Raw genomic sequence first — 16,798 nt, 5'->3', positions numbered from 1 at the left:
AGAGTTTCACACCTTCATTGCTGTGCATGTTTCCCTGCATTGTAGATTGTACACATCAAAATTTTCTACATTTTCGATTCCCCCCCATTTCCCATTCATTTCCTATGTTCAGTCCGATGAGTGTGACTATTTTTTTTATGATCACTTAGCTTTTTCGAATCATGCCCTTAATATTTTTGTGTGTGTGTTCACATACCAAGTACCATAAAAGTCACCAAGTTTCATAACATTCTGGTTAAGCTACGATTTTTTAAAATTCAAAATGTAAAATTCTCCGGTCAGAAATGACCGAAGAACGCACAATGGTTAAATGAAATAATAACATGAGATTTCCTTTGGAACACTTTATATGCCATGCTGCTGCATTTATTGACATGTGTAACTTTAAAAAGCCAACAGCCACGTGAAGAGCTCGTGCACAGTTGTTTTTTCTGACTTACCACTAAGCTGTGATGTTCTTTGCAGAAAACCCCTAACTTTGGTTTGGCTCTGTGGAGAGGACCAGCCCCTCTGGCGTCATCCTGCCATTCCACACAGTCTTCACTTTCCTTGTTGTGCCATGGAAAACTGTATGTGCTGCAAGGAAACAAGATGATCAGTAAGTTGAAGTTTTATTTAGATTAAACAACTGTAATTCAGGGTGTTTCTCATTGTTTATGTGTGAATGCTGATAACAGTAATGCAACTTTTGCAGTGAATATAAAGGATTTATTGCGATGTATTTAAACTTCTAGTATTTTAGAGAACTTTGCTGAAGTGGCATTGTCTTGTGCATATTCAGATTTACATTTTTGCCTTTACAATCAGGCTATAGGCTGACCTCAAGGAATGCAGTCCGACAATCTCTCAGATGATGTGGAGGCAAATCCTGACAGGGTGGATCTATTCTATCAGCAAGGCAAGTAAAGAAGTATCATAGCTTATTATAGCAGAAACAGTGGCTATGGGTGTTGGTTGCTCATACACTAGTTAAAAGCTTCAAGTCCAGCTAAGAGTTATCTATGAAATGAAAAAGACATGTCATCAGCGCCTATCAGTCCATCAGGCATTTATTAATAGCATAAAATATTGCTTTAAATACAAAATGTGAGCTAAATGACCAGTAAAACATAGTGCTATCTTGTGCTATTTAATATAAGCTTATTTTATAAGCTCATTTAATATAGGGTTATATATATATATATATATATATATATATATATATATATATATATATATATATATATATATATATATAGTGTTTACTTTTGATATGTCTGTTTATTTACTGTAATTTTCAGGCAAAGTGGCTTGTGTCATGTTCACGGTTCTCCTCCTCCTTTCATTCTTGGTAATAGGAATTGTAACAGGTCTCAACTGTAAGTCAGATTTATAATGTCTCAGAACATTTTTAGGTGTTAATGGTTGTGTAACTGGTTTGTTTTTAATTTAAAATACCCTAGTCAAGAATAATTCACAAGAGAATCAGACAAGGGGTCTTCTTTCTGATGATATAACACCTATTCCATTCCAGTACAAAGGTAATAAAGGTAAGAATTTTTTAGTTTTGTTTTGTTTAATAAAAAAAAAAAAAAAGGAATCCATTTGGGATATTATAATTATAAACACTTTTTACATTGGTAAGCAAGTTTTATATGTAAACATGTGTTTTGTTCTCTTAAATACAGGGCTCTGCTCGGATGGTTGGGTTTTGTATAAGAACACCTGTTATTTGATAGTAAATGTTTATGGGACATGGGAATTATCAAAGTCGTTATGCCATGACCATGGGGCACACTTGATGGTTGTAAACAGTGAGGAAGAGCTGGTAAGAACATGGACATCTATTGGTTTATATTTTTATCTTCATTTAGACTACTGTTCAAAAGTTTGGGGTCAGTAAGAATTTTTTTTTTTTTAAAGAAATTAGTACTTTTATTGTTCAAAAGTGGCAATAAAGACATTTAGAATATTACAAAGGATTTCTATTTCAAATAAATGCTGCTCTTTTCAACAACTAAATAATCCTGAAAAAAATGACCACAGTTTCCTAAAAATATTAAGCAACACAACTGTTTTCACTATTTATAATAATGATAATAAATGTTTGTTGAGCAGCCAATCAGGATTACAGAATGATTTCTAAGGATCATGTGACTGAAGACTGAATAATGATGCTGAAAATTTAGCTTCCCCTCACAGTATATATAAATTGTAATAAAGGAAGAATATATATATATATATATATATATATATATATATATATATATATATATATATATATATATATATTTCATATATATATATTTCACAATATTACTGTTTTTACTGTATTTTTGATAAAATAAATGCAGTGTAAGCGATACAAAATAAATTAGAAAATAAACAAGTATATAATTTCAGTTTATTGCTGCCCCTTTATTTGGAGTTCATTTCAAGAGTTGTTCAGAAGAGCCCTGACTACTGGATTGGTCTCAAGAGGGACAAAATGGGCCAGTGGTCCTGGGTTAATGGAGATAATTATCATTCAACTCCACAGTAAGAAATCATTGTCATACATTATAATGTGTTAGGTTGTCTGTAATTGTTTTTAAAAGTTATGCAGAAACAGAAGTGATACTGCATAACATACCAACCAGATCAGTACTTCTCCTTCTGAATTCGTTGTGTTTTGTGTTCTTTTCAGTTTCTGGGATGAAAATAAACCTGCTCATTGGGACACTGAGTCCTGCATCTACTTAAAAGGATCTGACACAGTGCATCGAAAGCTGATGCATGATGCTGACTGTCACAGTGAGCGGTATCACATTTGTGAACAGAAACTAGAGAAAGGCACGTGGTAGGAAACTTTGCCATCATGTCAACTGCATTAGACTGTTCTCTTAAAATCCTGTTCTGGACATGCTCCTTCTGACATTCTTAGATGTTTGTAGATGTCCTCTTTTTGTTTGTAAACTGCTTCTCTGACTGATGCATATTTAATATTCTTTTGCTATTCATAAGTCACTGTTTAGTGTTCCAGTGTGCAGTCCTGTTATAGAAGACATCCAATTAAGTAAAATTTTCACTAAAATTAATCATTTGTTAATCATCTCATTTTTGGCCCAATTTAATTGAAGATATATTATTATTATTGCTTCATATATTATATATTGCTTTGTATATTATGTTTGCATAATATGACTACGTGTTATAATCCCAATGGTCCTATTATGCAAACTCAGAAGCCTTTTGCACACTGGTTTAATACATGAGTAAAAACACGAGTATCCCACTTAAATAAACAAATAAATAAATAAACAGTGTCATCTACAATGTATCTCGCAAAGACACAGTAGTTGACTTATTAAGCAATCATAATTAGTTATGTAATTAATTAAATTCCAGGGTTAGATTTGAGGTGATGCTGACTTCTGGTGGTGAGATTTCAGTGAATCTACTTAAATAAATTTAAAACCAGTCTACTTATATATATATATATAAATTCATATAAGTAAATAAATTTAAAACCAGTCTACTTATATATATATATATATATATATATATTTTTTTTTTTTTCAGGATTTTTTTATTATTATTATTAATAGAAAGTTCAACAGAGCTTTTGTAGCATTTGTAAATGTCTTTACTGTCACTTTAAGTGTATCCTTGCTTCTTTCAAATTTCTTTTGAATGGTAGTGTATGCGTCCAGCTGTATTCAAATAACATGTAGGTCAAGTGGATTTCGTATATGATGAGTTGATCACGATCATTTCTTGAATGAATATTTTGTCATATTTCACATACACACACACACACACACACACACACACACACGTGAGGATACAAGTGTTACAGATAGTCCAATAGGACGTTAGGACTGTGATTCCGCTCTTGGAAATGGTTAGGAGCCATTGCGTAAGGACAGAGTGACAGAGAACAGCCATCAGGACACTGACCGCAGACAAGGAGGGACAGCCAACAGAAACAGTCACTTTAAACAGTAAGATTCACTGCGCTTGACATTAAGATTTTTTTTTCTTTTTTCACATGAGAGCATTTTAATGTATGCTGCTTCATAGTAAAGTCCTAATTTGATTTGGTAATGAGAAAGTTTTACAATTTTTAATGGCCATGCAAAAAAATGTCTGATGTCTCTTTGATATGGTTTTATGTATTTTGACAGTATCTCTGATGTACAGAAGTCCTGGCATTCTGCTGTGTTTTTGAACTGAACAGACATTTTCATTTGCTCTTCTCCATGTTTGTGATGGATGAAGTTCAGATATAGTTTGTCAGTCTAGAGGTTAATATTCAACTGTTTGTCCCGTGACCTTGAAACCTTGCGTTTAGTACATTCACTCTCTTTATTTACAACTCAATATTGTGATGTTGGGACAAAAGTCCCAAAATTTGATGTAAATACAACCTGCTTTTATTCCTCAGACATGGAATCTGTATCATATGACCGGTTTACCACACCTGAGGCAGAAATTAATCATATGGGCCAAAAGTTATTATATGATTCAGGTGAGAAAGATTTTTTCATTTTATGAAAGGAATGTTTGTATATTATTGTTAAAAACTGTGTTTTGGAGAAAATGTTAACTCAAAATAAATCCTGACACCTTACTAAGAAAGACTAACATTTCTAGGAACCAGATAAGGCAGTGAAATACCATAGTAAATCCTTGTTTGTTAAATGAATGCTGACACTCCATGATAATTCAAAATGCAGGTACAGTCTAAGTTTGTTCCATATTCTTACATTTCAACTTATTTCTTCTTTCCTACAGGTAGACAGAACAGAAAAATGTACATACTATATGGTGTTCTTGTCCTTTATGTGTTCATACTGACGCTGGCTGTAGGAATTAAAAGTATGTTGTCTGCACTTTTCTTCCACCCCACTAATTTGTTGATGTCAAATTAAGCAAAACCTGTTGGATCCCACTCGATGCAATTTTGTTTTACCATAGAGTTTGTTTTTGATTATGATTCTTCAAAGTCTCTCAGGTCAGCCAAGATGTCGCTGATCTTAGACTTTCTCCGAAGACATTTGAGGCCCCCCAAACTCTACAATTTGGTAAGTAAAGACCAATTTTTCTGTCTTTTGTAAAATAAAATTTTTATGTACAGTAGGTGTAGGCTATCCTTATATAAACTATACTAAAACTACCTGTAATATTAATTTGTTGTCATTTTTCTAATTAATTAATTTATTAATTAATCTTTTTCTCCCAGAACATGCTCACTTCTCTGAGCGTGTAATGCCGGTGCAAGGTGAGGCTCTTCATGACTTGCAGTGAGCTCCAAAGTCTGAGACCACTAATGAGAATGCTACTAAGCTTTCCATTTATATAATTTAATAATACTAAAATATCATCACAAAATGTATTATTAGTATAACAGTATGAATAAACAGCTGAATTTAGTTTCTCAGCACTTGAACCTCATGAACTTCACAAGTTTGTCAAACCTGATGATATTTTTCTCCAGAATGATTTGAGATTATCCAAAGAACATCTTGAGCTCAAAGTCACATGATCAGTGACAATCACAAATGTATTTATTTGTTTAGTGACCTAGAAATAGTGAAGCAACTTCTTCCTATTTATTCATGTAACATTAAAACAATAAACTTTATTGTTTAACTTTTAAAAAATAATATAAAACTTTTTAAAAACTGTTTATTTCCAGGTTTAAATTAGATAACGAATCCCAGATTTTCGATGTGGACTCAGACTTTTGGACCTTATATGTCCTGATCTTTACTTCTTAGCAAATTGTTTATATTGGACTTGGAAACCTGCCTGATTTTAGATTTATTTTGATAATGTGTGTTTGTACAGGTCCCTGTCAGGAAAACTGGGTGTTTTATAAAGACTCATGCTACTTTCAGTCTTTAACAAAGAAGAAATGGCAATCTGCTGAGAAAAACTGTGTGGAGAAAGGATCACACTTGGCTGTTGTCAATGACCTGGCTGAGCTTGTAAGACAGCAACACACTGCATCACAATAATTTGTGGGTGTCTTATTTGAGGTTAAACATAAGTTTTGTCTCTTTTTAAACCAGGACTTCCTGTCTTCAATCGTGAAGTTGTCTGAGAGCTACTGGATCGGGCTTGTTGAGAAAGAAGAGGGAGAATGGACCTGGGTAGATGGAACAGACTATAGTACAACTGAACAGTAAGAACCCACATAAAATAATGAGACGAGGTCAATCGGGAAAAATTCCCAAGATGTTTAATCTAACTGCTGATGTCTATTTCAGCCTCTGGGATGTAGGTCAACCAGATGACTGGGATGTCCGTGTGAATGGTGAGGATTGTGGACAGCTTCACGCTCGGATAACTGAGGAAAGACGGAGGCTGTGGAATGATGCGGACTGTACGCTTTCTTACCCTTACATCTGTGAGGGCAAACCCAAGAGCCACTGACAAACATCAACTAACCTCCAACACTGCAAAAAATCACTTCCTTAAGCAGGGTTTCTGACTCTTTTTCCAGTAAAAATATCTAAACATCCTTAAAACACGATGTAATTATTTGAGAACAAAATTGTAGATAATAGACTTATCAAAGGACATTCTTTGAATTTGAAGTAGATTTTTCCCCCCTAAATTTAAGCACAAAGCAGAACATTTAAGTTGCTTAAAACAATTTACCAATGGGATAAGACAAAATTAACTTTACTTCAAGATAAAGTTTCTCTTAATATATAAGGAAATTCTGCGTCTCAGGTGCAATTAAGGTTGTTTAGATGTTTAATTAGAAAACTAGACTGTAAAAAATAATTTTTACAGTGTGTACTACATAACATAGTATTATTTCAAAAATAAATGTGACAGACTAGTATCAAAACAGGATTACAACAATTTTTTAAAATACTTTACTTGTTTTAAAATACTCTAAATACTATCAAATACTTTAAGTATTTGTTTAATTTATTAGATGTTATATTACGATTCTTTGTCAATAATTGCATATAAATGTACTTAACCTGCTTAAGCTACAAAAATAATTTTCTGAATCAGTATCTTTGTCTTTTTAAACAAGGTTAAATTGCATTGATATTCTTGATAGATAAGAATAATATGACTTATTTTTCAGAGAATATATAATAAGTTTATATAATTGACTAATTGTTTTTACTTGTTTTAAACACAGATTGCATTAAACAAGAAGAACAGTTTGCCAGTGGGAAGAAAATGTGTTTAATCACATGAATTTGCATATACCATTAACGAGTGTGTCTGCTATGAATTAAATATCAGCTGGGATAAACAAAAATAAACTGTTAGATGATATACCATTGCTGTCTTTAATGAAACTTTAGGGACACTTTTAAACCTTTATCGGGTTTCAGTTCATTTGCAGTTTTTACTAGGATAGTGCTCGTATTCTGGGTTGTAACCCGCTTGTGCAAAACATTCGGCTGCTTTTCTGTCACATTCACAGATGAACATCTCACAGGGACGATTCTTGTCAGCTGCAAGAAACAAAAAACAACAGGCTAGTCTAGATATGTGCTACAATCCAGATGCAGTTCAGGTCTCAGTTACTAACAGAGCTTGTAGATAGTCTTCTTTAGTGCAGTCTGTCCTAATGAGAATAGCATCTTACCATTGCAGGTGATTTTCATTTCATTTTTGTCGCATGAGAATGAATAGACTTCAGTGTAGGGGTTGTCTAGGATACCCCAGCAGTCTTCATGTTGCCATGAATCAGAATAACACCCATCATGCACCTCACAGCACCTGGAGGGATAGAGAATGCAGTAGACATTATTCAAAAGTTTGTTGCCTTCACTTTTTGATCAATAATTATTATATTTTATTATATTTGTGTTGCTTGGTTGCTGTAGAGAAACAACAAAATTGAAGCTAGCTTCTATGAGTTAAATTGTATATTGATACATAATTAATATTCATGAGCCACTTAATCAATATTCACATTATTATTGTGCCAATATTTTTCTGAAACATCTCCTTAAGAAAATAAGGTTTAAAACTATTTGACTAGTATTTTTTATTTAATTTTTTTTGCAAAGCATGCTGCCTGCAAAAATAAATTAATTTGTGCAACATGCAGCTTTGAACATTTGCACTAAACCTCTCAGCTTGAGAAGGCTGAAGTGTGACTGACAAAACTGATTCAAATGATTCATTCAGTGTCTCTGTAACCGTTTTAAAGCCGACCTGTCCAGTTCATCCACCGGGGTGCCTGAGCCTCCCTTTCCACAATAGCATCCATAGTCTGCATAATCCAGTGCAGGCCAGCTATCAGGGATGGTACAGAGGATCATAGCCCTGAACTGCCACAGCGCGCGGTAGTCTAGAGTCGCCAGCACTGTTAAACAGTGATAGTTTATCAGTGCTTTATACTGATTAACAATCTAATGATGAAATAAAATCAAAATGTTATGTAAACAACTATCTTAATCAACAACTGTTCTGTACTTACCAAACTGTCTAAAAAAGACAAAATGCTTCAGAAGATTTAGAATATAGAACATATGAACCATTTTTACTTTATAATTACGATTTTGTGCATCCTTTTTGAAACCTGACAGCTTATCTCATTATATGGAAGGAGTGGCCAGGGTATATTCTTTAAAAGAAAATCAACTGTTCAAAAATCTGTTCAACAGATAGTCAGATATAGTCATACAGGTAAGTCACACAGGTTTAAAATGGCATTGAAGGTGACAATGATGAATGATGACAGAGTTTTAAGTTTTGAGTCAACTGTCCCTTTAAATTGGCTGATTTGTTTCTGACACCATTCATAGTGCACTGCAAACTTCACTATTTGCAGCAACTTTTTGAGCAATGTTGCTGTCAACGGGCAACCAGGTGAAACAAAGGGCCCACGGCCGATCTAAAGTATCCAGATAGAAATGTGTTGCCCATTCTCAATGGGAAAATGCCTACGCAACATTGCTCAAAAAAGTTGCCCCGTGTATCATCACCTTTATAAAATATTTTTGAAAGGTGTCTATATGATATGGTTTGTTTCTGTTTTTTTCATTGGTTTGTGTTTTGTTGTAGTTGTTTATTCCAGGAAGCACAGGGTCAGTTGTAACACAACCAGTTTAATCAATCAGGTTTAATGACCGATAATAATGGAGTATCCCTTACAGCATTCTCATTACATATTTTATCTAATAAAATATGTAAATTTTTATTACAGTAGGTAGTTAATAGTTAAATAATTGGACTGATTAATAAATAAATGGTGGTTTGCAAATTATATTCAGTATCTCTATATATTAAACATTTGCTTTGCATACATAATAAAATATAACAAATTAAAACAATAAGCTGGAGTTGAATAGTAGAACATATCTGAAGTATACTCACTGGTGGGCAGACTCACACTCAGGATGACGAGAGACAGGAAGGTGTTCATGGTGAAGACTGGATGAACAGGTATTTGTGGCCAGGTATTTATAGGTCTATAGCTTATGTATATAACTGTGACGAGTGGGGCGGGGCCGAGAGCCTTGGGAACGGAGCGAGGCCGGTGGAGTGATTGGGAAATGAGCGACACCTGCTCCACTCACCGGTCTCGATTCCCACGGAGGAGATTGGGAGGATACAAAAGAGGAGCGACGACAGTGAAGGACGAGAGAGGACCAGGCCTGGGTTTTATTTTGTGGTTTGGTTTTTTTGTTTTGTGCGCGGCAGTCGCCCGTGAGGGGCTGTCGCGCTGTTTTATGGTTATTTTGGTTATTAAAGTGAATGGTTATTAAAGTTTTATTCCCGCCTCCTTTCTTCCCGTAATTATGGAGTTTTATTATTATTACACTAACCTTGATGGGCGGGGCACATTGATAAGATAATTTTGTGAATTATACACGTAACATATGTTAATTAATGTACATGCATGTACACACACAAGCGGCCAAACGAACAGTTGTTGAGATTGTTACAGTTTTGTGCAAGTTGAGTGTATTTATATACACTTATCTACACATGTGTGTGTGTGTGTGTGTGTGTGTGTTTTGATCTTTGGGAACGTCACCATGTGCTTGCAATTTGCACAGCTGGTACAAGATTTCAGTTTTCTCGAAAAAGCAGAATTTCATAAGGCTTGGAAAAATTTGCAAAACAGCTGTCAGCACACAAATGTTTTTTTTTGTTTTGTTTTTTTTAATGACCAAAATGACAGCAAATAACACAATTTAACTTATTACGGGGTATTTTGTTGCTATATAGTGGTGTGAGAGTGACCATGAATGCAGTAAGAGTGGTGAGAAAGCTGCTGATGTCTCTGGACGCTGAGCTGCAAACACTCGAGGACAGATGAATATTGGAAGCGTTATAAGGGGCTTGAGCAAAACACTCCACTGCAGTCTTGTCACACTGGCAGACGAACATATCACACTCATCATTACTGTCTGAAAGAGAAAAGGAGAAGTTGTATAAAGGAGCATGTTTAATTGTATTGAATGTGACTTACTTGCAGATAATATAACACTAATGAAATAAAAGGTCACTTAAATGTACTTAATGAGAGTACACTTTCAAGACTTTTTAAGAACACACTTATGTATCCTTAAAATGTGATGTTTTAATGATCTTTTGTAGTGCTTTAAAGAAGTACACTTATGCTAACGTGTTGACTTACATGCATAAAGTACTTGATTATAAATTAACTGTAGTTTTATTTCATATTAAAGTTAATACATTTTACTAAACTGCAACTTCATCCTTACAAATGTCTTATTACGAATATATTTTAATACATGCCATACAAATTTTAATAGAAATTACCATAAATGTTTGTCAGTACATTCAAAAGCACACATTTGAAAGAATATATAGACATAGCCTAATTATGAAAAAACATAAACAGATGTACTTATGTCCTACCTAAGTGGCTCAAAAACATTTATGGTCAACTTATTGCATATAATATATAAGTTTGAATTTTATAAATTTTCATTTAATTTAAATTGACATGCACTTAGGTGTATGAAACTTTACATAGTTTGCAGTATATTTTTTGTACTCTAAAAAAATATTTTAGTCAGGTTTCTCATGACTTGCAGTGAGCTCCAAAGTCTGAGACTACTAGTGAGAATGCTTTCCATTTATTTAATTGAATAATAATAAAATAACAGTTTGAGTAAAGTTGAATTTAACACTTGAACTTCATGAACTCCACAAGTTTGTGTCAAACCTGATGATCATTTTCTCCAGAATGATTTGAGATCATCCGAAGAACATCTTGAGCTTGATCAAAGAGTCACATGATAGTGTCACAAATGTATTTATTTGATTAGTGACCTAGAAATAGTGCAGCAACTTCTTCCTCTTTATTCATGTTACATTAAAACTTTTGTTATTGTTGTTTAACTTTTTTTTTTTTTAAACATAAAACTTTCTTTTATTTAAAGGTTTAAATTAGATAATGAATCTGAGATTCATTGGACTCAGACTTTTGGATCTGACTTTTGGATCCCACTATATGTCCTGATCTTTACTTCTAAGCAAATTGTTTATATTTTAGCTGTTGTCAATGACCTGGCTGAGCTTGTAAGACAGCAACACACTGCATCACAATAATTTGTGGGTGTCTTATTTGAGGTTAAATGTGAGTTTTGTCTCTTTTTAAACCAGGACTTCCTGTCTTCAATCGTGAAGTTGTCTGAGAGCTACTGGATCGGGATGGTGAGGAAAAAGAGGGAGAATGGCCCTGGTAGATGGAACAGACTATAGTACAACTGAACTATACCCATATAAAATAATGAGACAAGGTCAATCGGGAAAAACTCCCAAGATGTTTAATCTAACTGCTGATGTCTGTTTCAGCCTCTGGGATGTAGGTCAACCAGATGACTGGGATGTCCGTGTGAATGGTGATACATATACCATTAAAGAGTGTGTCTGCTATGAATTAAATATCAGCTGGGATGAACAAAAATAAACTGTAAGATGATATACCATTTCAGTCTTTAATGAAACTTTAGGGACACTTTTAAACCTTTATCGAGTTTCAGCTCATTTGCAGTTTTCACTAGGATAGTGCTCGTGTTCTGGGTTGTAACCCGCTTGTGCAAAGCATTCTGCTGCTTTTCTGTCACATTCACAGATGAACATCTCACAGGGACGATTCTTGTCAGCTGCAAGAAACAAAAAACAACAGGCTAGTCTAGATATGTGCTACAATCCAGATGCAGTTCAGGTGTGTGTTATTAAAGGTGTTTGTTTATGGTCTTATTTACAAACAGAGCTTAGATAGTCTTCTCCAGTACATTCTGTTGGTTTTTATTTTATTTTTGTTGCATGTGATTTGTTTTGCTTCAGAGTAGGGGTTGTCTAGGATACCCCAGCAGTCTTCATGTTGCCATGAATCAGAATAACACCCATCATGCACCTCACAGCACCTGGAGGGATAGAGAATGCAGTAGACATGATTCAAAAGTTTGTCGCCTTCACTTTTCTTTTGATTAATTATTATTTTTTTTTATTTTTTTTTTGTTTGTTTGCTGTTGTGGAGAAAAAAAAATATAGGATATATTTTATGTGTATATTGTTTATTGATACATAATTAATATTCATGAGCCACTTAATCAATATTCACATTATTATTGTGCCAATATTTTTCTGAAACATCTCAAGAAAATAAGGTTTAAAACTATTTGACTAGTATTTTTTTTTTTTTTTTTTTTTTTTTTTTTGCAAAGCATGCTGCCTACAAAAATAAATTAATTTGTGCAACATGCAGCTTTTAACATTTATAAACTATGCACTAAACTTCTCAGCTTGAGGAGGCTGAAGTGTGACTGACAAAACTGATTCAAATGATTCATTCAGTGTCTCTGTAACCGGTTTAAATCCGACCTGTCCAGTTCATCCACCGGTGTGCCTGAGCCTCCCTTTCCACAGTAGCAGCCATAGTCTGCATAATCCAGTGCAGGCCAGCTATCAGGGATGGTACAGAGGATCATAGCCCTGAACTGCCACAGCGCGCGGTAGTCTAGAGTCGCCAGCACTGTTAAACAGTGATAGTTTATCAGTGCTTTATACTGATTAACAATCTAATGATGAAATAAAATCAAAATGTTATGTAACAAGTACCTTAATCAACAACTGTTCTATACTTACCAAACTGTCTAAAAAGTTTTAGGCTTTAAATTTTAGGAATATAGTACATAAGGACAATTTTTATCATATATTTATGAGTTTTTGCACACACACATATAGTGCAAACTTCACTAGTCAATAGAAGCACCATACACTACGACCAAAATGTATCTCATAAAATCTTTAATTCACCATCTGCCTTTCAAAATATTTATGAGAGATGTATAGCAATTTTATATTAATGGTTTGTTTGTGCTTCATCCAGTGTTCCATACTTGTGACCTTGTAGAGACCAGGGAGGTCTGTTGTAACACAGTTAGTTTTTATGACCAATTACTTTAGGTATTTTAAAATGATTATTTAGAGAATCAAAATTTGATAATCAGAGTACAAAATGTAAATACAAAACATAAAATGTAAATGTGCTGGGCATCCATGTTTTAATGGATTACAATCCACCCCGGTAGTCACAACAGGTTTTTTGTTTGTTTGTTTGTTTGTTTGTTTGTTTGTTTGTTTGTTTTTACATTAATTTGCACAGTTTAGGGATAAGATGTAGTTTTCAGTTGACAATTGGAATATTATAGAAAAGTTTAAAACAACAATAACACTAAGTCACAGACATTGAAACAAAATGTGTTGCAACACTCTCTGCACTTCCCAAAGCTAATTTCAGTCTACAATCTTTTTAGCATGGACAGTCTTCTGACTTTAGGTCTTGTTTAAAGAAATTCTGTCATTCCACACCCTCATGTTGTTCCCAACCTGTAAGACTTTCTTACTTCTACAGAACACAGAAAGGAGCTCATTGCATTTAACTGTATGGAGAGAGAGAGAAAATGCTCAAAATATCTTCTTCTGTGTTGTACCGAAGACACAAAGATTTTATTTTTTTTTTCTTCAGAACAACACTAATGGGTAAATGATGACAGAATTTTCATTCCCCTTTAAGTTCTGTCCTACCCTTTAAGTTTCCCTTTAAGTATCTCTTTAAGTTCTGTTAAGGCATTCTCATTAAATATTTTATCGAATAAATGAGCACGTTATTAGTTCAATTATTGTACTGACTAACAAATAAATGCTGTTTTGTGAATTATATTTAATATCTCTATATGTTAAATAGTTGCTTTGGATACATAATAAAAATATAACAAATTAAAACAATAAGCTTAATAATAAGAAGTTGAGTAGTATCTTAAGTATACTCACTGGTGGGCAGACTCACACTCAGGATAACGAGAGACAGGAAGGTGTTCATGGTGAAGACTGGATGAACAGGTATTAGTGGCCAATTATTTATAGGTCTATAGCTTATTTATATAACCTTGATGGGTGGGGAACATTGATAAGATAACTTTGTGAATTACAAACAAATGCACATACATGGGGCAGTCATGGCCTAATGGTTAGAGAGTCTTGGACTTGTAACCCAAAGGTTGCGGGTTCGAGTATTGGTACCGACATTGTAGGTGGGGGTAGTGAATGAACAGTGTTCTCTTCCACCCTCAATACCATGACTGAGGTGAGACCCTTGAGCAAAGCCACAACTGCTCCCCAGGCGATGTGTGTGTTTGTTCACTATGCACTGCTGTGTGCGTGCACTTAGATGGGATAAATGCAGAGCACAAATTCTAAGAATGGGACACCATACTTGGCCACACTTCACGTCACTACATGTACACACACAAGCGCCCAAACTTACAGTTGCTGAGATTGTTGAGTGTGTTTATGTACATTTATCTCTGTGTGTGTGTGTGTGTGTGTGTGTGTGTGTGTGTGTCGGTGTGTTTTGATCTTTGGGAACGTCAGCATGTGTTTGCAATTTGCACAGCTGGTACAAGAATTCAGTTTTCTCAAAAAATCATGAGAATTTAATAAGACTTGGAAAAAGTTGCAAAACAGCTGTCAGCACACAAAACTGTGTGTGTGTGTGTGTGTGTGTGTGTGTGTGTGTGTGTGTTTTAATGACCAAAATGACAGCAAATAACACAATTATGTTCTGTACATGCACATTTCACTTATTACAGGGTATTTTATTGCTATATAGTGGTGTGAGAGTGACCATGAATGCAGTAAGAGTGGTGAGAAAGCTGCTAATTTATGACTGTTTAATAACACATTTGTACACTTAAAAGAAGATGTATGTCCTAAGTGGCCCAAAAAGCATATTAATGGTAAACTAATTGCATTTAATTTAAGTTTGAACTTTAATACATTTTCATTTAATTTCAATTATATGCAATTAGGTGTCTGAAACATTATATTTGCAGTATATTTTTCGGTACTGAGACAATACTACGGAGGTCGATGGTGCCCATCAACTGTTCAGATACAACATTTTTTTAAAATGTCTTTTGTGTTCAACAGAAGAAAGAAACTCACACAGGTTTGGAAGTGGAAGGTGAGTAAATAATGACAGAATTTTCATTCTAAATGTGAACTAGGCCTACTCCTTTATCGCAGAGATTCGCATGTAAATGGTAAACAACACAAACTGTTCTGATCATGTAGTAGGAGTCGAAATAGAATTTCGAAATAGAACGTGTTGTTTTTTTATTATTTTTATTTAAAAAATTAACTGAATAATTGAAAACAAGTTTAAATGTTCTCTGCATTTTTTGATTATTTTATTTTCTGATATACTGTAATTCTTGTCAAAACACATATGCTTATTCTGTGAATTTTTAGCACTTTTGGAGTAAAATTATATTTATTTTGTTCATCAAAAGTACACTGTCACTTTAATTGAGCGTGAACGGCACAGCAAAAATAGACTCGGCGCCAAAACATAGCTTCAGCGCTGCTCCAGTCTGTGGTTTGAATGCGCTCATTTGTTAAAGGGGTCATATGATGCAATTTCAAGTTTTCCTTTCTCTTTGGAGTGTTACAAGCTGTCCGTGAATAGATAAGATCCCTAAAGTTGCAAAGACTAAAGTCTCAAACCCAAGGAGATATTCTTTAAAAAAGTTAAGAGTTGTCCACGCCCTCCTAAAACGCCTTGTTTAAACATGCCCTCACATGTCTAGGTCACTATGTGGGACGATTTGCATAACACCTCCCAAATGTTCACGCAAAGAAAGAAGGCATAACTTTGATTCTTGCTGTAGTATTGTTGTTTCTGCCGGCGCCATGTCATGGAGATGCTGTGTGTTTCGTTGTGAAAGAGAAACTTTGTTTGGTCTTCTAAAAGAGGACTCAATAGAAATCAGTGGTTAAGCTGTATTTACAACACTGTTCCAGAAGAGTTCAACCCAAATACTCAGATGTGTGCAGCACATTTTACAGAGGACTGTTTTCTGAACCTGATAGAGTTGTTTCTGTAAAGTTGGGCAATTCCAACTTTTACTAGGACAGTCTGGTGCTTCTGACTCACAGCCTGTAAGTACGTTTTCATATTTAAAGAATTTGCCACTGACAATTTAAGCACGAGTTTTGAGTAGTGTAGAGTAGTGCTTGTTGTTTGTTGTTTCTCCAATCACAAATGCAGACATGGTTTCATGTTTATGCGGCACGATACGAAATACAGCAGACAGTATAAGTCATTATAATCTGTAATTATGTCCCCACTGGATGCAACAAATGCCTCTTTTCTAATGGTTTTTACTGGTTTTGTCTTGTTGCGTCAGGATACACGGCATCACAGTATGGTGAGGGGCGTAACATTTCCGTCACACGTTTGAGGTATTCAGCCAATCACAATGCACTGGATAGCTGGCCGATCAGCGTACACCTTGCTTTTCAG

The 16,798-nt window shown here is 34.4% G+C and overlaps 4 protein-coding genes across 5 annotated transcripts; 2 read left to right on the top strand and 2 right to left on the bottom strand.

Annotated features, from left to right (window-relative positions):
* The first annotated feature begins 438 nt into the window (after positions 1–438).
* LOC109110706 (early activation antigen CD69-like) lies at positions 439–3,056 on the top strand. Of its 2 annotated transcripts, none has more exons than XM_042763056.1 (7): positions 439–598; positions 808–898; positions 1,281–1,358; positions 1,443–1,520; positions 1,668–1,807; positions 2,405–2,517; positions 2,666–3,056. In XM_042763056.1, exons 2-7 carry the CDS (start codon positions 829–831, stop codon positions 2,820–2,822), a joined length of 636 nt encoding a protein of 211 aa, XP_042618990.1. In that variant the 5' UTR covers positions 439–598; positions 808–828; the 3' UTR covers positions 2,823–3,056. The 2 variants fall into 2 exon arrangements, with proteins under 2 accessions (XP_042618990.1, XP_042618989.1); XM_042763055.1 differs by having other exon boundaries at positions 440–598; positions 1,443–1,529.
* Positions 3,057–3,811: 755 nt separating this feature from the next.
* Positions 3,812–7,269, top strand: asgrl1 (asialoglycoprotein receptor-like 1). The gene is made up of 8 exons (XM_019122884.2): positions 3,812–3,962; positions 4,406–4,489; positions 4,756–4,839; positions 4,968–5,045; positions 5,204–5,242; positions 5,812–5,951; positions 6,036–6,148; positions 6,234–7,269. The coding sequence occupies exons 2-8, from the start codon at positions 4,408–4,410 to the stop codon at positions 6,397–6,399; spliced, it is 702 nt and encodes a 233-aa protein (XP_018978429.1). The 5' UTR covers positions 3,812–3,962; positions 4,406–4,407; the 3' UTR covers positions 6,400–7,269.
* Positions 7,265–9,476, bottom strand: LOC109109880 (phospholipase A2, minor isoenzyme-like). Its single transcript, XM_042762568.1, has 4 exons — positions 9,325–9,476; positions 8,161–8,311; positions 7,586–7,719; positions 7,265–7,451 (listed from the first exon to the last, which is right to left on the bottom strand). Exons 1-4 carry the CDS (start codon positions 9,371–9,373, stop codon positions 7,330–7,332), a joined length of 456 nt encoding a protein of 151 aa, XP_042618502.1. The 5' UTR covers positions 9,374–9,476; the 3' UTR covers positions 7,265–7,329.
* A 629-nt stretch (positions 9,477–10,105) lies between these two features.
* Positions 10,106–14,420, bottom strand: LOC109109879 (phospholipase A2, minor isoenzyme-like). Its single transcript, XM_042763041.1, has 5 exons — positions 14,266–14,420; positions 12,814–12,964; positions 12,256–12,356; positions 11,988–12,092; positions 10,106–10,364 (listed from the first exon to the last, which is right to left on the bottom strand). Exons 1-5 carry the CDS (start codon positions 14,312–14,314, stop codon positions 10,117–10,119), a joined length of 654 nt encoding a protein of 217 aa, XP_042618975.1. The 5' UTR covers positions 14,315–14,420; the 3' UTR covers positions 10,106–10,116.
* Positions 14,421–16,798: the final 2,378 nt, after the last annotated feature.

The sequence above is a fragment of the Cyprinus carpio genome, chromosome A8 (genome assembly GCF_018340385.1).
Source record: "Cyprinus carpio isolate SPL01 chromosome A8, ASM1834038v1, whole genome shotgun sequence".
NCBI classification, from domain to species: Eukaryota; Metazoa; Chordata; class Actinopteri; order Cypriniformes; family Cyprinidae; genus Cyprinus; species Cyprinus carpio.
The sequence above is the reverse complement of the archived record's forward strand: the minus strand, read 5'-3'. Positions and strand labels throughout refer to the sequence as shown.